The 23,136-nt window shown below is 42.1% G+C and overlaps 1 protein-coding gene across 1 annotated transcript in view; it reads right to left on the bottom strand.

Moving 5' to 3' along the window:
• LOC144497212 (regulator of G-protein signaling 5-like) overlaps nucleotides 1–23,136 on the bottom strand; it is a 46,347-nt gene that overhangs the window by 12,113 nt on the left and 11,098 nt on the right. The window contains exons 2-3 of the mRNA XM_078218112.1: nucleotides 19,670–19,780; nucleotides 5,353–5,414 (exon numbers count right to left, since the gene is read on the bottom strand). Coding sequence (XP_078074238.1) covers nucleotides 5,353–5,414; nucleotides 19,670–19,780 — 173 coding nt within the window. The remainder of the gene's footprint in view (nucleotides 1–5,352; nucleotides 5,415–19,669; nucleotides 19,781–23,136) is intronic.

The following is a 23,136-nucleotide window of genomic DNA, read 5'->3' as shown; positions in this document are numbered from 1 at the left end:
AGGAAGACTTAGACAGGTTGCAAAGTTGGGCCGAGAGGTGGCGGATGGAGTTTAATGCGGAGAAGTGTGAGGTAATTCACTTTGGTAGGAATAACAGATGTGTTGAGTATAGGGCTAACGGGAGGACTTTGAATAGTGTGGAGGAGCAGAGGGATCTAGGTGTATGTGTGCATAGATCCCTGAAAGTTGGGAATCAAGTAGATAAGGTTGTTAAGAAGGCATATGGTGTCTTGGCGTTTATTGGTAGGGGGATTGAATTTAGGAGTCGTAGCGTTATGTTGCAACTGTACACAACTCTGGTGCGGCCGCACTTGGAGTACTGTGTGCAGTTCTGGTCCCCACATTACAGGAAGGATGTGGAGGCTTTGGAGAGGGTGCAGAGGAGGTTTACCAGGATGTTGCCTGGTATGGAGGGGAGATCCTATGAGGAGAGGCTGAGGGATTTGGGATTGTTTTCGCTGGAAAGGCGGCGGCTAAGAGGGGATCTTATTGAAACATATAAGATGATTAGAGGTTTAGATAGGGTGGATAGTGATAGCCTTTTTCCTCTGATGGAGAAATCCAGCACGAGGGGGCATGGCTTTAAATTGAGGGGGGGTAGTTATAGAACCGATGTCAGGGGTAGGTTCTTTACCCAGAGGGTGGTGAGGGATTGGAATGCCCTGCCAGCATCAGTTGTAAATGCGCCTAGTTTGGGGGCGTTTAAGAGATCCGTAGATAGGTTCATGGACGAAAAGAAATTGGTTTAGGTTGGAGGGTCACAGTTTTTTTTTTTAACTGGTCGGTGCAACATCGTGGGCCGAAGGGCCTGTTCTGCGCTGTAATGTTCTATGTTCTATGTTCTAGGTGAACAGACTTTTCCATGGTCCGTGTCCTGCCCACTACAATTCCGGTGGCGGGCGGGATGAGAAAATTCCGCCCCATATGTTTGAGGAATGTTTAGCTTTACAAAGTCTACAGCAGTATCCGCCCTTCTGTCCAGATCCAGATATTCCACAATTCCGATCCAGTGGTCATCCCTAATACTAGTAACATTGAATTGTAGAGTATTTTAGGGTTGAAAATATTAGTACTGTTTAGAACTGCACAGACTTAAAGATTAAATTGGAATGCATGATACATTTGTGCTTATTTAGTAAGGAAGAAATTGAAGGCAAAATCTGTCCTTGTGCAAAGCCTAACACAATTCCCTGCATGTGACTTTTATCACAATCCAGTCAACTGCAGCCACATTTCTAGCAGTATACAGTTACTGACAATCTAAGTAATAAGCTCAACAATGGAGAAACCAGTTCTGGATGATGGAAAACGTGAATACTGGAGCTTTTGTTTAGCCTTTTTTTGTGTTGGGATATTGTGATAAAATGGGGAAAAAAGAAATCCAATAGTTGGGAATGTGTTTTGGTGGCTGTAGGTTTAAAGGGAAAATAAACTATATTTTTAAAGATAAGAGACAAATTGTTTCATTTGATAGAATTAGGGCTTTGGCATGCTGATAGGCATAGAACCACTAGGAACAAGTGTTTACCTAAGGCAGGTTTGGAAACAAGAACAGATGGAGTGGATCTCACATTTGCATGCTAAAAGGTGAGCTTGTGTAATGAAGGTAATTATGGGTGACTTCTGAGATGGTTAGTTCAGATATGGAAAGATCAAAAAGTTTATTTATTAGTGTCACAAGTAGGCTTACATTAACACTGCAATAAAGTTACTGTGAAAATCCCCTAGTCGCCACACTCCGGTGCCTGTTCAGGTACATTGAGGGAGAATTTAGCAATGCACCCAACTAGCACGTCTCTGGATTGTGGGAGGAAACTGGAGCACCCGGAGGAAACCCACACAGATGTGGGGAGAACGTGTAGACTCCTCACAGACAGTGACCCAAGCCAGGAATCGAACCCAGGTCACTGGCGCTGTGAGGCAGCAGTGCTAACCACTACAAAAGAAAGACCACTATAAAAGAAAGACAGTACATCAGAGACAAATTCATTCTATGGAGAAGCTGGTGTTGAGATTGCAGCCACATAACAAAACGCTGTGTTCACTCAAGTTCTGCCTGGAGAAAGCCTGTTTTGAGAAACTAGTTGTCTCTGATCCAAATTGGAAGCAAGCCCAACAGATCTAGGTGCCTCAGTGTGGTAACTATTGTTGGAATTTGCTCATACTTTTAAAACCAATGGGATGTTGTTTTTGGAGGTTTAGCTCTGAGGTTAGGAAAAATAGAGGATTTATAACTGGGTAAATTTAAATATCAAATTTGTTCGTGGGGTGGGGGCAGTGGACGAGGGAAAGACCTCATGATCAGAGTGGGATAGCCTGGGTCAGGGCAAGTCTGTCTATACTCCTAAAACCTTGGCCATTTCCTGGCCTGACTGCTCTTCAGGCTGGCATCAGCTGGTGGGAAAGTCCTGATTTCCTCAGTCAGGCCACTGGTTAAAATAAAAATCGGGCCCCAATGACATCATTTACATAAGGACACTGCTGTTTTCCAACCATCAAGAATACGGAGCTTTTCGAAGGATTAGCTATAACTCACATGAACGGAGTGGGAATGGAGGGATACAAAAGAATGGTCTAGTTTGGACCAGGGAGCAGCACGGGCTTGGAGGGCCGAAGGGCCTGTTCCTGTGGTGTATTGTTCTTTGTTCTTGTTCTTTTTGTTCACAGCACAGAAACAGACTATTTGGCACAACATTAATGTTTATAACCTACACAAGCCTCTGAGCTCCTGACTTTTCTAACCCTATCAGCATATCCTTCTATTCCTTTCTCAGTTATGTACTTGCCTAGCTTCCCATTAAATGCATCTATGCTACTAATATCAATGGTGATAGAAAGTTCCACATTCTAATCATTATCTGGGGAAAGACCTTTCTCCGGAATCTTTCCTTTCATTTATTAGTGCCTATCTTATATTTATGATCTCTAGGTTTTGACATTTCACGAATGGATGTTTCCTACATCCACCCTACATATTGAAGTCCTATTTAATTTTAAAGAACTCGATCAGGTCACCCTTCAGTCTTCTGTTTTCTAGAGAAAAGACCCTCAGCCTGTTCAGTCTTTCCTGATAGCTATAACCTCTCAGTTATCTACGTAAATCGGTGTTGTACATTCTCCAGTGCCTCCATATCATTTTGTAATATGAAGGAATGAACAATGCACTGTACTCCATGTGTGGTCTAAACAAAGGTTCTTTATATAACATCTCTGCTTTTCAATTCTATCCCTCTAGAAATGAACCAGAGTTCATTGTTTGCTATATTTATGGGGCTGATAATTTTGATAAATTGTGAATGTGTACCCCAAGATCCATTGTCCATTTTAAAAACATACTTTACAAGGAACATGTGGCCTTCTTTCTTCCGAACAAAATGCACCACCTCTCATCTTGTCTGTAGTGAAATGCATGTCATTTACATGCCCATTCCACAACATCTTCTAGTACTTTGAAGCTCTCCTAAATGTTAACTATACCTCCTTAATTTACTGTCATCTGCACATTTTGAAATTGTACTCCTGATTACACCTATGAAGCTTTCGCTTTGTTATCTTTTCATTGGATGTGGCGGTTGCATTGACTGCCTATCCTGAATCGCCCTTGAGAACATGGTGGTGAGCCACTTCCTGAGCTGCTGCAGTACATTTGGTGTAGATACACCTGCAGTTCTGTTAGGGATGGGAGTTTCAGGATTTTGACTCAGTGACAATGAAGAAACAGCAACATAGTTGCAAATCGGGATGCTGCATGGCTTTGATGGGGTATTGCAGGTGGTGGTGCTTCCATGTGCCTGCTGTCCTTGTCCTTCTAGGCAATAGAGTTTGTGGGTTTGGCGGATGCCAAAGAAGTCCTGGCAAATTCATGGAATGAATAGGTTAGCATTGCTGCCTCAATGCCAGGGACCGGGTTCAATTCTGGCCTTGGGTGGCTATCTGTGTGGAGTTTGCACATTCTCCCCGTATCTGTGTGGGTTTCCTCTGGATGCTCCGGTTTCCTCCCACAGTTCAAAGATGTGCAATTAGATGGATTGGATTGGACATACTAAACTGCCCCTTAGTGTCCAAAGATGTGTAGGTTAGATGGATTAGCCTTGGTAAATGCGCAGGGTTACGGGGATAGGGTGGAGGGGAGGGCCTTGGTGGGATGCTCTTTTGGAAGGTCGGTGCAGACTTGGATGTCTGAATGATCTCTTCTTGCACTGTAAGGATTATATTCTATGAATCTTGTAGGTTGGACAAATTGCAGCCATTGTGCACTGGCGTAGGAGGGAGTGAACATTTAGGATGGTGGACAGGGTGCTAGTCAAACAGGCTACTTTGTCCTAAATGTTGTTGACCATCTTGACTGTTTTTGGAGGTGCACAAATCCAAGCAAGTGATCAGTATTCCCCCCCTATTCCTGCCTGGAGCCTGGAATGTTGGAATTCCCAACCTGTCACCTGTTCTTAGATTACAGTTTTTATTTTATTGATGGTAGGCAATTCGGCAATAGTTATGTCATGGAATATCATGCGGAGGTGGTTAGACTTCCATTGCGTGGCACTTGAGACATAAACTTACTTGCCACTTATCAACTCAAGTTTGAGCATAAATCCAGGTCTCGTCATCTGTGAGCATGGGCTGCTTCATTGTCTGAGGAGCTGCCAATCGTACTGAACACTGCAATTATCAATGGACATTCCCATTTCTGACCTTATGGCCCCTCACCAAAGACTTCAATTTTACTAGGGTTCCTTGAAGTCACACTCAGTCAAATACTGCCTTGGTGTTAAGAGCAGTAACTCTCACCTCATGTCTAGAATTCAACTCTTTTGTCCACATCTGGACCAAGGCTACAATAAGGTCTGAAACTGAGTGGTCCTCATGGAACCCAAGCTGAGCAGTTTATTAGTAAGTGCTGCTTGATAAAACTGCCAATCGCACTAATGGAGAGTAGGTGGATGGTGTGGTAATTGACAGGATTGAATTTGTCCTACTTTTGGTGCACAGGAGACACTGGGGCAATTTCCCGTATTGTCAGGTGGGTGCCAGTGTTATAGGTCTACTGTAACAGCTTGGCTAGGGAAGCAGCTAGTTCTGCAACACAAGTCTTCATGCTCTCCTACTCTCCCAAGCCTTGGCTTGATGGCAATGCTAGAGTGAGGGATATGCCAGTCCATGAGGTGACAAGATTGTGGTGGAATACAATTCTGCTGATGAGCCGTTTTACTATGCTAAAAGTGCTGGAACAAGACAAATTCTTGTTATATGATGCCACTGCACCAATTTATCTACATTCTGAAATAAAATTAAATTGACTGAAATCTTTGAGATTGTTAAAACAAGAATCAGATTGATGATCATGTCCCTTACAGTTGTTCATCAGAAGCTTTTCCAGAGATTCACGCCACTTCAGTGCCTCTAGTTGGGAAGGCCTGCAGGAAGAAAAACCAGATTATTTTTGAACAAGTAGATACTTCAAGTTCAACCCACTACCAAATCACATTAATTGGTCAGCAGTGTGACTGAATACATTTAGGCAGTTACACAATTTGGAAAATGACTGTTGGAGTTTATTGGGAAGACTGTCAGGAGATGCATTTTATTCTCATACCATCATGCTACTTTCTAGAATTGTGGGGAAGTATCTCCTTAGTTTTCATCCAACAGTGCATTTAAACATTGAAAAGAACCACAAGTGATTCATAAGGAACAAAATCGTTGCTCGGCCAAAGTACTTGTAGGGCACTTTTGGGTTTTACATATTGTAACAGATGTTAATGAAGTTGCTTATCTTGGCTTCTCTGAGCATCATACCACATGTCTTAATTGTACTATTGTGCCCACAAAGTGAATTTTTATTCAAGTGTTTCATATGCAGAGGTTGCACATCAGTTTGTTTTCATTTTCACATTTTTTAGAATTATGTTTAAACGTCAAAGATATCTGGCTTGCAAACCTTTCATACAGCAATATTGAACATGGCAACATCTTATGAAATGATTATGTTCTTTTGAATGAGCCTATTTTTCATATGTATCCCTGTTTCTGAAATTCTAGCTGTTATAAACACAGTGAAGGTAATATTTGTGGATCTGGAATTCTGAAGCTGGAAGCTAGAAATTGGCCATTACTGCAGTTTAATTATCAAGTTGGTAATTCAACTAAAGAGAAAGCCATTTCTTGCACACAAGCCATTTGGATCTCTTAAAGCATGCTTTATGACACTGGAGGTTATAGTTGTGTGTAGATGAGTTGATGTGTTCAGTATAATCCTCTTCCCTTAGAGTGTCACAGTGACAGAAGCCAGATAGTTTCCAGTGACACACTTACAGCAGATTACAAAGAACATATCCAAATACAAAACCTGCTCAATGCCCACTTCTCTCTGGATTTTGGTATTTTCTTTTTCCCATACATCACAGTGCAGAAGGAAGTAATTTGGCCCATAGAGCCTGCACCAAAACAATCCCAACCAGGTCCTATCCCCGTCACCCTGCTAACCCCCCTGACACTAAAGGTGCAATTTAGCATGGCCAATCCAGCTAACCCATACATCTTTGGACAGTGGGAGGAAACCACATCCTGATAAAGCATCATCAATTATAACCACATTTTCCCCAATGGAATCTGCACCAGAAAACAAACAGATTTCTCTCAATTATGAATTGGGAACCATTGGAGCTGTAATATTTGTACTTTCTTCCCAGCACCTCCTATTTCCCTGACATCCATCTTGCCAGTAATATTATCACCTCTGAGATTAAAAGAATGGCATTCACGGCCTAGTGAATAGTTTTGCCCGGTGGTAGCACTCCTTATCTTGGGCCGAGAAAGTTGTAGGTTTAAATCCAACAGCAAAATCGGAGCACAAAATCTGGGCTGCTAGTACTGAGGAATTGCTGCATTGTTGGAGGTGCTGCAGTCTTGGTCAGACATGAACCAGTTGCCTTGGCCAATAGCGAATATATAAACAGATCGCATGTGTGATTTGAAAAGGAACAGGGAGTTCCTGGCCAACACACTTCCCTCACCATCAATGAAAATAGATTAATTAGCGAGTTATTTGAGCTCTGTTGGATTTTGCATTACACATCATGTGACAATACAATTTAACACCGCAATGTTATTCATCAATTGTTAACAGGCAGATGGAAATTTGTTTCGAGGCAAACATGTTGTATTTGGCCTTTTTTCATGCAGTTAACACTCCCAGAAGGAAAACAATCCAACAGACGTAATAAAATATCTTTATTTACATGAAATCTGTCAGCAGATAGCAGTGAGCACTAAATCAGGATCACTGAGTAGCTTCTTATGCTTGGAGTGAGATTGAATTTTTAACTAGTAAGAGCAGGTCAGGATGGCTAAATACAAGGTGACTTGAAACAACGTTTTCTTCATTTTGATTTGATTATTGTCACATGTATTAACATACAATGAAAAGTACTATTTCTTGCACGCTATACCGAAAAAACATACCATTCATAGAGAAGGAAAGGAGAGAGTGCAGAATGTAGTGTTACAGTCATAGCTAGGGTGTAGAGAAATCATAGAATCATAGAAACCCTACAGTGCAGAAAGAGGCCGTTTGGCCCATCGAGTCTGCACCGACCACAATCCCACCCAGAAAGATCATTCAAAAGTCTGGCAGAAGCAGGGAAGAAGCTGTTCTTGAGTCGATTGGTACGTGACCTCAGACTTTTGTATCTTTTTCCCGAAGGTAGAAGGTGGAAGAGAGAATGTCCTCGGTGCATGGGGCCCTTAATTATGCTGGCTGCTTTGTCGAGGCAGCGGTAAGTGTAGACAGAGTCAATGGATGGGAGGCTGGCTTGTGTGATGGATTGGGCTACATTCACAGCCTTTTGTAGTTCCTTGCAGTCTCGGCCAGAGCAGGAGCCATACCAAGCTGTGATACAACCAGAAAGAATGTTTTCGTTGGTGCATCTGTAAAAGTTGAGTGAGAGTCGTAGCTGACATGCCAAATTTCCTTAGTCTTCTGAGAAAGTAGAGATGTTGGTAGGCTTTCTTAACTATAGTGTCGGCATGGGGGGGACCAGGGCAGGTTGTTGGTGATCTGGACACCTAAAAACTTGAAGCTCTCGACCCTTTCTACTTCATCTCCATTGATGTAGACAGGGGCATGTTCTCTTTTACGCTTCCTGAAGCCGATGACAATCTCCTTCATTTTGTTGACATTGAGGGAGAGATTATTGTTGCCGCACCATTCCTGTACCCTATCTCATCATTGTTTGAGATCCGACGCACTACGGTGGTGTCGTCAGCAAACTTGAAAATTGAATTGGAGGGGAATTTGGCCGCACAGTCATAGGTGTATAAGGAGTATAGTAGGGAGCTGAGAACACAGCCTTGTGGGGCATCGGTGTTGAGGATTATCGTGGAGAAGGTTTTGTTGCCTACCCTTACTGATTGTGGTCTGTGAGTTAGGAAGTTCAGGATCCAGTCGCAGAGGGAGATGCCGAGGCCCAGGCCACAGAGTTTGGAGATGAGTTTTGTGGAAATAATAGTGTTGAAGGCTGAGCTGTAGTCAATAAATAGGAGTCTGGCATAGGTGTCCTTTTTATCTAGGTGTTCCAGGGTTGAGTGCATGGCCAGGGAAATGGCGTTTGCTGTGTACCTGTTGCGACAGTAGGCAAACTGTGATGGATCCAGGTAGTCCGGGAGGCTGGAATTGATTCATGCCATGACTAACCTTTTGAAGCACTTCATAATGATGGATATCAGAGCCACCAGCTGATAGTCATTAAGGCACGCTGCTTGGTTTTCAGGATGATGGCCATCTTCTTGAAGCAGATATGGACCTCAGATTGTTGTAAAGAGAGGTTGAAGATGTCTGTGAATACCTCTGCCAGCTGATCCGCACAGGCTCTGAGTGCATGTCCGGGTACCCCAACCAGGCCAGTTGCTTTCCGTGGGTTGACCTTCAAGAAAGCTGCTCTGACATCTGCAATGGTGACCCCAGATACAGGTTCATCCAGGGCTTCCAGGGTGGAGGGCATGCTCTCGCTGACCTCTTGCTCAAAACAGGTGTAGAATGCACTGTGCTCATCAGGGAGGGGTGCGTTGGAGCCAGCAATTTTACATGCCTTCATCTTGTAGCCAGTAATGCCTTGCAGATCTTACCATAGTCAGCGGGGTCGGTGTGACTAGCCTGGGACTGTAGCTTGATCCGGTATTGTCTTTTGGCATCTTTGATGGATCTCCTTAGATCATATCTAGCTTTCTTGTATTGGTCAATGTCGCCTGACTTGAACGCCTCAAACCTGGACTTCAGCAAGCAGTGGATATCCCTGTTCATCCATGGTTTCCGGTTGGGGAACGCACGGATTTGCTTCTTTGACACACAGTCTTCTACACACTTACTAATGAAGTCAGTTACTGTAGTGGCGTACTCGTTCAGGCTGGTCGCAGAGTTTTTAAATACTGACCAGTCCACTGACTCCAAGCAGCCCTGTAGGAAATCATCCGATTCCTCAGACCATCATTGCATGACTTTCTTTGACGGATTCTCCCGCTTCAGTTTTTGCTTGTAAGCTGGGAGCAGGAGCACAGCCTTGTAGTCTGACTTTCCAAAATGTGGGTGGGCGATAGAGCAGTAGGCATGTTTGATATTTGTGTAGCAGTGGTCTAGGATGTTTGGGCCTCTCATGGTGCAGGAGACGTGTTGGTGGTAACTTGGTAGTACGCTCTTGAGCTTGACCTAATTGAAGTGCCCGGCCAGAATGAACAAGGCCTCGGCATGTTTCGTCTTAAGGCTATTCGTAGTGGTGTATATTTCGTCCAGCGTGATCTTCATGTCTGCATGGGGTGGGATGTAAACTGCCATCAGGATAATGGAGGTGAACACCCGCAGAACGTAGTAGGGGCAGCATTTTAGCACAGGTATTCTCAGTCTGGGGAGCAGAAAGTTTCCAGTGTTGCTACGTCTAAGCAGCACGAGGTGTTGATTAAGAAGCAGACCCCACCTCCCCTAGCCTTGCCTAAGGCCACTGTATGGTCCATTCAACGGATTGAGAAGCCCTTTGGTTGTAGGGCACTGTCCAGTAAGGAGGAGTAAGTCACGTCTCCATGGAACAGAGTATATAGCAATCCCTCAGTTCTCTTTGGAAAGTGAGTCTGGCTCTAAGTTCGTCTAGCTTGTTTTCCAGAGACTGGACACTTGCAAGGAGTAAACTGAGGAGGGGGGCCTTGGGACCACATTGTTTCACTCTCACCTGCAGGCCTGCACATTTTCCACACTTCCTGAGTGTCTGCTTCTTTAAGCCTGGGAGTCGGTGAGAGTGGTTTGCGGTGTTAAGGGTATGATTGTTTCCAATGAGGTTCTTCGCTCTGGTCGGTGTGCGGATGGAGGATTTGTTGCCTTGCTTGCAGTTTATGCCTGCAGTCCTGTTTGATTGAAAATGTGCTTTATCTGGCATCATTTTTCATGACGTACAACAGATTGTGTGACATTCTGGTTCACTTACCAGAATTCTGCTGCCTAACTAATACGAAGAACAACTAATTACTTTAAGTTCAAGTTCTGGGTGGTTTCCAAAAAAAAAAACCACATTTTAGCCCTGAAGCATCAGAATCTTTCTCAACCCTGGAGTTGATTTTTGGATATTCAGCAGGACTATCCTTTAGCCAAGCAATTCACAGTAGCCCAAGAGCCCCTGTGGCAGGCTAACAAGCAATGCCTGCTATTAATTTGACTTGCCCTTGTCTGTTTAACCTTTTTTCTTCCGCACGTTGCTGGAGGTGGGAGGTGGAAATGGTGCCGCACCCTCTACAGGGAATCAGGGGTCGGAATAATCAGGGAAAATCATTGTGGAGCTCCTAAACAGATCATATTGAAGAACTGTGAAATTGACAGCATAAGGGCTGAGAAGGCAATGTAAATTGTGTGACGGCCTTCATGGTGAGAGGAGCAAGGATGTTTTACTGTAGCTGTACAAGGCCTTGCTGAGGCCACACCTGGAGTATTGTGTGCAGTCTTGGTCTCCTTACCCAAGAAAGGACATACTTGCCATAGACAGACGTCAGCAAAGGTTCACCAGGCTGATTCCTGGGATGACGGGATTGTCACACGAGAAGATTCGATCTGTATTTACCGGAGATCTCATTGAAACTAATAAAATTCTGGCAAGGCTGGACAGACTAGATGATGGGATGATGTTTCCCCTGGCTGGGGGAATCTAGAACAAGAGGTCATACTCTCAGAATATACAGTAAGCCAATTTAGGACTGAGAACAGGAGAAATGTCTTCACTTAGAGGGTGATGAACCTATGGAATTCTCTACTACAGAAGATTTCAATGTCAAATCAAAGTACAGGAATAAAGAGAAGGAAATAAATATGAGAGAGAGAAAAGATGACAAAGAAAATAAGTAAATCTTCAATAATTAAAAAGAATAGTAGTCTTAGAGAGGTTGACTTGTGGTAGTTACAGGCAAAAAAAAGTACATCAGTTGAAAGGGACAAGCCCTGCTTTTCTGGTGAGTGTAGTTTGTGGCCATTATATTGATGCAAAAACTTTGCACTGTTCTAACTCACAAATGGTGAGTTAGATTGCACAATGTCATTAACATGAAGGTAATTATACAATGGCTCTCCTCAGCGACAGCCATGACTTTCACATTCAGTCGCACCTTGTCTGAACTGGCTGCGAAGCACTGTTAACCTCACCATTATTTTTACAGTAGTTTCGGGCCCACTATCTACCCAGCGATCATCATAATTCATTTACTGAACTTGTTTTGCTAAATGAAGGCTCAATCATATAAAGATCACAGCAAGTGTTTTAACACCAGAAAACACTCTGTTGATGTCAGATTCAGTGATGCGACACATGTTCAGATGTAATGAACAGTATGTTTGCCCAAGTTGCAAACTGTAATTGTGACCAAGATAGAAATATTTGCTTGATCCAAGTTGCCTAATTTGATGGGCTGATACCTCTATAATTATAATTTATTACATATCAAAAACAGACCAGAAAATTGTTATTTTGAAAAAGGAGAACATATGGTGGTGAAAATATTATTGGCTGTAGCTGAGGATTTAACATTCTTCATAAAATAGTTGGATGATCCATTCCATGTGGGACTTGCTTTGAAAAAAATAGACAAATATTGTCCAATGGGAAAGGGAATATCAAACTGGGTTTGAATAATGTACTTCTTCCCCAGCAACTATTAGATGCAAATATAGCTCTTGACTGATGAGAAAATCTGATCATTGCCTTCTTATTCGGGCCCTTTACAGCTGACAAAGAAAGCACTCTTTTCTCCCCTAACCTTCTAACAAATACATTTCTTTGCCTTGCCTGGAGTGAAAAAAATCTATCCCAAAGATGGTTTAGTTTTATTCTGACTTCTTTGTAAAGATGTACATGAATAATCAGGGTTTGAATATAAGCACAACTTTCAATTCACTTTCCGACAGTGTAAGAAAAAGGCAAAAAAAGGGAAAGTTCGTTCATTTTATTTCCAAAACATTCTTTCTCCCTGGTCTCTTGGTTTTTTTTTGCCAGCTGGCTGTTTTGTTTCTCCTTGGAATTGCTATTTATGCCTTTCCCTCATTTTGCTTTGTGCTCTTTTCTTTCTCACTTTCTATCCATTCATTTAGGGACATTGGAAATAGGAGCAGAACTCAGCCATTCGGCCCATCGAGCCTGCTCCACCATTCAATCATGATGATGATGCAATTTCCCCCCCCCCCCATTATCCTCGAAGCCATTATTATCCAGAAATCTAACAAGTTCTGTGTTGAACACGTTCAATGACTGAACTTCCACAGTCCTCTGGGGTAGAGAATACCAAAGAGTCACCACCCTCAGTAAAGAAATTCCTCCTCATTTCACTCATGTTTCTCTTATTTGCCCAGATCCAACTCAGTTCCCTCTGAATTCTGAGCCATTCTTTCAGAAATTTGGAAGCTAAAATGCTTGTAGACGTGCACTTTTTTGGGAAATTCATTTAGTTCACGGTTCGATATTGGCATATGGTGTCTCAAGATGGGAGAAATGTTCAGTGTAAGATGGTAGTGTTGAGCTGAGGTCCATTTATTTACCATGCAGCAACATCACAGTGGCCATTTTGGAATTAAATTGAATAAATGTTCAAGTCCATTTGTGTTTCCGGAGTTCAACAAATATTTTGAAATTAGAAAAAGCTGGGCAAGGATTGTGCAAAATCTGGAAATGAGTAAAGCAAACTATGTTGATGAGGTCCACATTGACTGAAAGAAAATCAACATTACTGCCTTCCGTTTCTTCCTAAAATGCAAACAGCTGTTGCCAGCAGCTAAATTGCAAAGGCTTTACAACATTGCTCTGATATATGTTTTCCCTGCAGAAATACAGAATATTTTCACAGCATGTAAATTTAGTCTGTATTGATTCATCATTGGTACTGGCTCCTTCAAGTTGCTTTTATCTATCCAAGTGCCTTCAAAACCATTTAAGGGGATGGGAGGAGAGTAGATACAGAAAACAGAACATCTCTAATGACCTAAACCAGTTTCACTACATAACTCAAAAAGACAAAGATATACAAGCAAATCTTACAAAAACAGGGAAAGCTGAACTGCATTACTGTAATAATTGCCTTTTAGCACAGACTTTATAAGAAATCATGTTCTGGACTAAGTCCAAATAATTGTATTGCCCCTTGATTCACCCTCTTTTCTTTTGAGAAGTGAAATCATCATTCTTTTTCTTTAACTCTGCATTTTACAACCACTCTCCCATTTCTGTTTTCTAGACACTCAGGTCGTCTACTCATTTGTTCCATGTTAACTGTTCATTCACCGGGCTGTTGTTGCTAAAGTTTAATAAGATGCACCACGTATTGGGCTGTAATCATCATCACAGCCTGTGTCCATGTTAAAGTAACAGAGAAACTGGTTCAGTCAAAGGGATAGATGCAGAAAGGCTCTTTGGAAAGACTCTGAACTATGTTTTCTAGTCACTAGACAATCATGCAAACGGGATAGAATCAACAGAAAGGTAGAAACAAATATGGAAATTTGCAGATTTGCATTTAAATTAGGAAGCAGTTTCTGAATAGGGGCTAACAGTCCAGGCACCCTCAATATTGCTTAAGATCCATGAGGCAGTAAAGCTTGGGGAAGAATTGGCAGGCTCAATGGTGGACAAGAGGAAGAATTCAGCAGGAGGCCTGAAAGTCGGTTTTATGCTGGCATGAATTTCCTTAAGGATCTTCTGCTGGTGTCCGCCATGGTGGATTGGCAGCTGGAGTGAAACTGATTTGCATCCCGCTAATGGGATACAGATGAGAAAACACGTGGTGCAAAACACATCTGGAACGATGTGGCTTGCAGATGTCAGGACTCACCTGAACAATACCTGGGCTGCCTTCAGAGTTTGGAATGGAGGTTGCCGGCAACCTTGGAGCCATGAACATCACAGCAGTGGGTGTGGTGGGGGGGCTGGAATCTACAGGTGGACCTTCCAGATTTAGTGCCTCATTAACATGGAACAAATGAGTTTGTGGAGATCCATCTATTTTCTCAGGGAATCCATCTTCCTGTCTTAGAGTGCTCCCAGAGGTCCACCATTATATTCAGGAGGTCCATCTTCTTTGTTCAAATCATGGGTCAGTATGATGGGCAGCTTTGCGATATGGTGCCCAGATACCCCAGTGGCTATATGCCATCAGGCCTGCCCCACTGCAGAATACCCCCAGGGGTATAATTAATGAGTTTGGGACTGGAGGATATGGCATGTTTTCCAGCCAGCCTCCGCAGCGGGAAATACTCCATAGTCCCAGCCCGCCTTGGGACTTGGTGCCAGATGGGAGAATTCTGCCCTCCTTCAATTTTAACTTGTTTTTCTAATCTTTCACTGGTGCATAATATGACTTTAATTTCCAAAACTCAATTAATTGGTCTCCGTTTGGTTCCAGTTATTAGTTGTATAGGTGACAGGAGGATGTGATTTGTTAGTGGAATGAAAGGAAAGAAATGCATTCCTTTGAGCCAAGACAAATTTCTAAATCTATGAGCATATCATTAGAAAATGGCTCCAGCTGCAGTCAGGGTGGAAGAGAACAGCAGAAGCAGTTGGCAACATCTTGGGAATCGAGAGTTTGGTGGTCGAGCAGGTCAGCATAATGCATTACCTGGTATTGCTTTATGTTCCAATACTTTTCAGTGAAAGCTGATGCATTTTGTTTAAGTTATGAAGATTGCTGAACAGTGCAAGGATATATGCAAGTAAATTAGCTTCACTTGGTAAATTGTTTCAAAGAGAATAGATGGCAAGAGCAATGGCTGGATCCTTACTCGAATCCACCATGATTCTTACAGTTTATTACATTACTGGAACTTGGTTTTATCTGGACAATGACCATGATGTTCACTTGTAGTTTACTAGGAGGCACATGGATTTATAGAAGCTGCACCTTTATGTGCACTATTACCTCAATGTGACCTCCAACTACCATTGACAGATAATTTGAAAATCATTGTAATTTGTTCTTCCATTATTTTGAATGTGCAATAATCCATAACAGTGATGCATAACCACCGAGGAAAACAAGCGAGGCAGCTCTGCAGTAATTCATTTATGCAAGTTGCTGGAGGGGATTGCTGTGAAATAAATGTGCTTTTATTTGCTGTAATCTTTTTAAACTCAAGGTGCTCCCTCCAGGCTACAGCATGTGTGCCAAACAACTGAAAACATTACAATCTGTTTTACTGCCTCTCAATCTGGCCAGTTACAAAATGTCAGCATTACTCAGTGATCTGTACACTCATCTGCAAGTTAGAAAATCCAGGATTCAAGCCCCACTCCAGGACCTGAGCACCTAGCCCAGCCTGATACTTTTAGTGTAGTGTTGAAGGAGTAAAGATCCATCAGGGGAACATCTTTGTGGTAAGGTGCATGTACAAGATTCTAGCATACTACCTGAGGAAGAGCAGGACTGTGCTAATTTTTTTGTCATTATTAATTCCTCAACCAACATCTTCCAAGCACACTAGCTAGTCTGGACTCATTGGGCCCGATTTTACCATTGCATCGCGCCCGTTTTTGGGCACGAAAACGTGGTAAGTCGGGTGTGAGGCCATTAACGTGATCGGCGTCCGCGCAGATGGCCACTTTACCGAGGCCCGGAAATGGCCTCAATCCGATTCGCGCCCGAAACGGGCGCAACGGCCATTTAAATGCATTTGCATGCACTTCAATTGAGTTAATGAACTGCCCGCCCAACTTTATCAGCATTTCCCCCTTTACCACCGCGTTCGCCAATCCGGAATCATGTCGAAATGAACATGTGGAATAAAAGTCTGTTTTGGGCGCTCCAGCTGCTGAAGAGGTGAATTCAGAGCTTCCAATGGCTCTCTGACTCAGATCAATGGTGAGAGGGCGGGGGTTGGGGTAGGCGTGCCTGATCATTCTCTGGTGGGGAAGGGGGCGGGGGAGGAGGGAGGCCCGATTGTTGTCTGGTGGGAGGGGGGGGCACAGACCATTCTCGGGGGGGATAGGGTTGGGGAGTGAAGCCAGATCATTTCCTGGTTTGGAGGGGGGGGGGGGGTGGTGGAGGGAGGAGGGAGGCAGGTAAGATGTATCACTGGTTGGGGTGGGCAAGGCCAGATGGATCTCTGGTGGGGGGGACACGATCGGTCTGGATAGTGGGGGGGGTGGGTGGATAAGGGGACAGTGATGTCTGTGGGGGCCATCGCTCCTGCTTTTTGCTCCCGGGCTGCTTTCTCTGCTTCTGTATCTCCATTGAGCTTGTTTGTATCTAGTTTTATCTTTCCTTCAATAAATCACTGTTGTGATTCAAGGCTTCCTAGTTGTGACCTCACACTACAACATTTAAAAATATCTTTTTAAAAAAAACTTAACAGGAGTTTCCACACACAGTCTGAGCCAGAACCCAAATCTTGCTTCTCTATATAATTAGCTCTCTCGTTCCACCAACAGCTTAAGCAATCAAGTGCTGTTATAGATCAGAGGACAAAATGACCTAATTAAACACAGATCAATCAAACCATTGAACATACAGAGTACTTGCATACTGTTTACTGAATAGTAAATTACCCCCTAGTGTGAATAAATCCGTTATAGTGAAGGTCCTTGTCTTGATCAGTTTCGCTTATCTTTTGATGGAATGGTCCAGAGGGCATTGAAATAAAAGCAGCTAATTAAAGTAAAGTTTATTTATTAGTCACAAGTAAGGCTTACATTAACACTGCAATGAAGTTACTGTGAAATTCCCCTAGCTGCCACACTCCGGCGCCTGTTTGGGTCAATGCACCTAACCAGCACGTCTTTCAGACTGATTATTACCATGCCAATTTTAGCTCTTTTTTTGGCCATAACAATTTTGAGTGAATAAGGCACATATGGTGGGAACAGATTGTGTTCGAATGTTAGTTAGGACAAGGCTTGAATTTGCAACATTCTGGGCTAAGTCCAAGCTTCTCATTTCAGATTTCTATTAATCCACTCATCAAAAAAAAAGCTACATTCTGGATATTACGCAAGTGGAAATTATATTTCTTGGAAATCTGCAAATGTTCTGGAGAGTGACATTAATAAGAATCCCATAAAGCCTCATTGCATTTCTGAATGATCTAACTTGTTATAGTTAATGAAGTTAATTCCCTCAACCCCCAACTAATTAAATTCACTGAGAATTTAAATAGGCTGTGCAAAATAGCTGAAATATTTGCAGCAGAACATCAAAGAATGTGTTCAAATACTCAATTCACACAATATTTATTTTCTGGTGGCATGCAAGATAGAAAAGTGGAGAAATAATCTCTCACTTTTTGTCTATTACCAAAATCAAATATAATCAGTTCAAGGCAGCCAAAGTCTTAAATTTCAAATGCTTTATAAACATTAGCATATTCCTCATGCTAATCTTTATCCATTGTAAAATAAGCTAGCCCCATGGGAGATATGGTGCAGCACGTTGGAGCTTTCGTGCACTTGGTAGGTCATGTGCTTTGAGTTGTTGTTCACACATTCTGGTAATACGAGGTAGTAAACAGAAAACACTGGGAGATTCTCACAGGCTCACAGTTTGTGTCTGTTAACCTTCTAGCAGCAATGACACAAGATGGTGTAAATGCAACGGGATGATTTACATCTCCAGACCACGTTGCACATGTCTAAAAATTTGGAGTAGGATTTACCTACGCCACCCATAGCAGGGAAGTCACATTTTCACTTTGCCATGGTGAAATAGGGGAATTCCAAGCTTGGTGCTTAACTAACTAAATGTCTGTATTTTGCAGTCAGCCTGCAACTGTTAATGAAGTTGGTCGTGATTCTTTTCATGCCCAGTAAAGGCATGTCATATTAACTTTCAAGTCAGTACTTGTAAAGATTAGGCACAAGTTATTAAGATAGTCGCTGCAAATCATGTGACTGTTGGCATTTGGACTACAGATAGTATCAAGTGTCTGGTGAATACTTTAAATATGGACGTAGTGAGGGTACTGCACAGCCATTTGTAGAATTCACACATCTCATTGTTTAAGGATGGGCCAGCACCCAACTAGACAAAAGAGAGGATCATAATGAAATTTACCATTGTACCACTATGGCCTCCTCCATCCAAATTAGACTGGGTGGGTCTCAGAAGTGCTAACCCATTGGTCATGTGATTGAAACGGATTTCAAGGACTGCACCCTTATTACGCCAGGACCCAGCAGATCCATCAGAAACATTATCTCTCAGACTGGCTGATGACTAGACTCTAAAACAGCAGCAAGTCACCTAGCAGCCAAAGTACTTAATCTGACTCCAAGAAACCTCACAATCTGCTGTGACTGAAGTAACTATAATCTGGAGACGTGCATTACTGCTATCTGGTGTGTGTGTGTATGTGCGCGCACGTGCATTTGTGACCAAGTGCGTGAAGTTGTATTAATTCATGGTAAAAGTGTGAGAATAAATAACTTTCTTCACTTTAAACTCAAAACCTTGCTACTGAATTATTTAATTGGATTACACATTCCAAGGATAAAAAAGACAGACCTCTTTCTGTATAAAACATACCAACAATGGACAATAAAAAACAAATACATTCTGTCCGTGACAATTTCAACAAGATGCGGAGCTTTCTTCAAATACCTGCAGTATGTCATTAGTGCAGAGGACCACCAGAATTTGAAGCTACAAAATTGCATAATCAACAGTCCAAGACTAACTTTCCTGGTTAACTTGTGGAAAAATTCTTATATAATGAAGTTTCTTCAACTCGTACACTGTGATAAAATTTGACACCATCAGTAATGTTATGGGAACATCCTAAAAGTCTCCATGTCACACAGCAATATAATCTGATTATTTAGACTTTTGACTCAAAGCAGCACATTATTTGATCTCGTGAACAATGCTGTTATGTATGAGCTGTTTGGTAATATGAATGGCTTATTAGATCATTTCACTGTAAAATAGTTGGTTTAATATCAAGTATGATGCTTTTAAATGCCTAGTGGAGAGTTTACCTCATACAGTTTTTTTTATAAACGGTTCTATGCCCGCCAAGAAACTAATATAATCAGCCATCACTTGGGAGTAGGATCCATAACTTCCATTGAATTTTAATACAAGGTGACAAAGATAGATTAATCAAACAATTACCACTCCCATGTTTAATGGATATTCTAATTAGAACAAACCTTCGACTATTGTCTATTACCTCTGGGGCTTGGCCAGTTTCTCTGCTTTATCAGAGTATGGGATGATGTAGTCAGTGATCAAATCCGGTTTCTGCAACAGGATACCCAATTTGGTTTTTATTCCTTTCGCCCTGGAAGATAATATTGAAAGAGTGGTTATTTATTACACGAAGCTTTGCATTTCCAGTTGTAACAATTCAAACGGTAGGCAGCTTGAAGCTGTCAAAAGCATGTCTAAGCCGAGACGGTTTTGATGTTTTTATCTGACTTGTCAAGTCCCCGGAAAATATGTCATCTTCTAGTACAGTGAGCAAATTGAATCATCGTAAATCAATTTAGATGTCTACTTCTGTTTACCATTAAGCCTGATTTACAAACTCAAGCTTAAAACTTGGCTGCAGAACAGAAAAAAAACTAAGAGTTATGAGCCCAAAGTCGCCATTCAGACTGACACAATACAGGAAGTGGCGTTTCTCACGGAGCCATGCTACATTACTGTTTTTCAAAATTTGGACTCATCCTCAAAGGTTTGCAGGTGGCACCAGGTTAAGGGGATATAGTTAATACCGAGGAAACAATTACAAGAAGGAGCTTACAAGAAGAACAAACATGCAGAATAGGCATATAAATAGCAAATGTATTTCAACATAGAGAATTGTAATGTCGTCTATTTTGGTCGGGGGAAGAAATCCACATACTCCTTAAATAGTAAGAATCGATAGGGGTAGAGGAAACAGGCAGGAGGAGGCTCACGTGGAGCATAATCACCAGCATAGACCAGTTGGGCCGAATGGTCTGCCTCTCCTTAAATTTTGTTGAAATGAGTCTAGGGATGTGCATGTCAAAAGATAAACCCAAGCTCAAGACCTTTGAATACTGAGTTGCTTTATTGCCTTCAAAACAATGTAGGTAACATTTACAAAAGTGATTTTCTATCAGATATTAGGGTATTAGTCTCACATGTACAGTGGGATATGAAACTGCAGTTATTCAGCAGAATCAACTCAGCATTTTTCTGTACTGTGGATGAGTATGGACACTGAACATAGGGGCTTTGCAAACAGCTGGAGTGAAATATGACAAATGTCTTCATGAAAATGGGGATTTTGAACAAGGAGATTTTTATCATATCACACTACTACCCAAGATGACGCATTTTGTTGAAACCAGATTAGACATACATTTCCATGTTCATTATCGCATGCAATGATGGGGAGAAATCCAAGCTATTGATGGCATTGTAATGGTTAGTGGCAATTTAATACTGTTTGCATGTTTCATCTACGTGGAGCTATATCTTTCTGACTGGGGATAATATTTTTCTTGGCAGCAAGAATCATAATACACGTGAGAGCCATTCTGTGCAATGATCCTGGAATTCATTTCATGTGACGGTTGCTGACGAATGCTCTTGGCAAATAAACAGTGTGAAGCCAATTGAACTAATGAGAAACGTACCACAAGCTCCAGATGTAGCATTTGTAAACCAATGTCTCCAAGTGAAAGCTAGATAAACATGAGGGTGTAAAGAATAGAGGGATAGGTTGATGGGGTTAGATGAGGAAGGGTGCAAAGAGATCCATATGGAGCATAAACATTGACATGAATTTGTTAGGCTGACTGGCCTATTTCGGCACTGTAAATGCTATCATGGAATCCCTACAGAAGGAGGCCATTCGGCCCACCAAGTCTGCACTGACTACAATCCCACCCAGGCTCTTCCCGTAACCCCACTTATTTACCCTGCTAATCCCCCTGACACTAGGGTCAATTTAGCATGGCCAATCAACCTAACCCACACATCCTTGGATTGTGGGAGGAAACTGGAGCACTCGGAGGAAAACCACATACACACGTGGAGAATGTGCAAACTCCACACTGACAGTGACCCGAAGCCAGAATTGACCCCGGGTCCCTGGTGCTGTGAGGCAGCAGTGCTAACCACTGTGCCACTCTATGAGGTGCAAACCAGCCAAAGGCAAATGATTCCAACATAGAGCATATGAAATGAATGTTAAAGACCTGGAGGAGCAGTAGTCTAACAGTTTTACCTGTGCTTGGTGGTCGGCTAACAGTTTATGCTCCAATTATACTGCACCACCCAATTGCATTAATAGAAAGCTGTGGTTACACAACCCAGTCCCATCTCTGCTGTTTATCGGCCACTGTGTGATCAACCACTTCTTAAAACCAAAACAAAATGCAAATTACAGAAGATGCTGCAAATACTCAGCTGATTAGGCAGCAGCTGTGATAATGGAAACAGAGTTAACGGGCAGGATTTTCCAGTCACGCCAGCCCCGAGGTCAATGGATCTTTAAGTGATCTGTCAAATTGTCTGTCCCACTCACCAAAATTCCCGCACAACATTTCAGGCTGATGGTCTTTCATCAGAACTCTATTACCCTCTCCTCAGATGATGCCTGACCAGTTTAATAATTTCCAGCTCTGTTTTGTCTTTAACCTTTCTAATGATCAGTTTGACATTGCTGCAGTACAAAGGTTTATCCCTAACTGATGGAATTGAGGCATTGAAGGAAAATACCCTCTGCTTCAAGTCAACATTGCGACGTTTATAAAAGGCAGGATGGTCATGTAAACTGAGCTTATAATAACCAAGAGAGGCAGAATAATGCTGCAGTTTACACAATGATAGGTTTAAATGCATTGATATCCATGGGTTTTATAAAGTCCCAAATTTATATCTGAACATTTGCTTCGGTTCCACTAAATGTCGGATTTACTATTGTCAAGGTTGCAAAATTCAAGAGTGCTGCAGTGAAGTGATAATCACAGCTTCATTTTCTTTTTGTGCATTCAGACAAATATCAAGCATTTGGCGATTTGAACCCCAGAATGGAAAAGATCAGAAAATAAAATATTGATTTATCACCTTGCGCTGCTGTTCTTCATGATAACCAATTCCACATTGTCCTCAATGGGAACAACAATGATACTGCTCATATGTAGACCTGGAAGGACTAGTTCATTCTTATCACATGGGTTTGGGTGCAAAGAGGTACGTGCCAAATGCCAGTCAAAGCTCATATTCCAGGCAGGAGTAGATCACACAATGTTAATTCATGGGAAATGAGGATAATATTCCACAGAACAGGCCAGACTGGCAAAATTGTGTCCACTTGCCCTTTACCTGTGTTCTGAATGGATTTTAACTTGTACCTTATTTATATTTGTCATATTTGTCGGTGATCAACAAAGAATGCTAGGTAAATGTTGCAGGGAGTAAGTAATATTTACAGGATGTGCTTTACCTGCAAAACTTCACATTTGGTTTGTTCTCTTAAAGGTACAGTAAGAAGTCTCACAACACCAGGTTAAAGTCCAATAGGTTTATTTGGTAGCATGAGCTTTCAGTGCACTGCCCCTTCATCAAGTGAGTGGAGAGTTGGGCACAAACAGGGCATATATGGACACAGACTCAATTACAAGATAATGGTTGGAATACGAGTCTTTACAAGTAATCAAG

Source organism: Mustelus asterias, chromosome 8 (genome assembly GCF_964213995.1).
Source record: "Mustelus asterias chromosome 8, sMusAst1.hap1.1, whole genome shotgun sequence".
Classification (NCBI taxonomy): domain Eukaryota; kingdom Metazoa; phylum Chordata; class Chondrichthyes; order Carcharhiniformes; family Triakidae; genus Mustelus; species Mustelus asterias.
The sequence above is the reverse complement of the archived record's forward strand: the minus strand, read 5'-3'. Positions and strand labels throughout refer to the sequence as shown.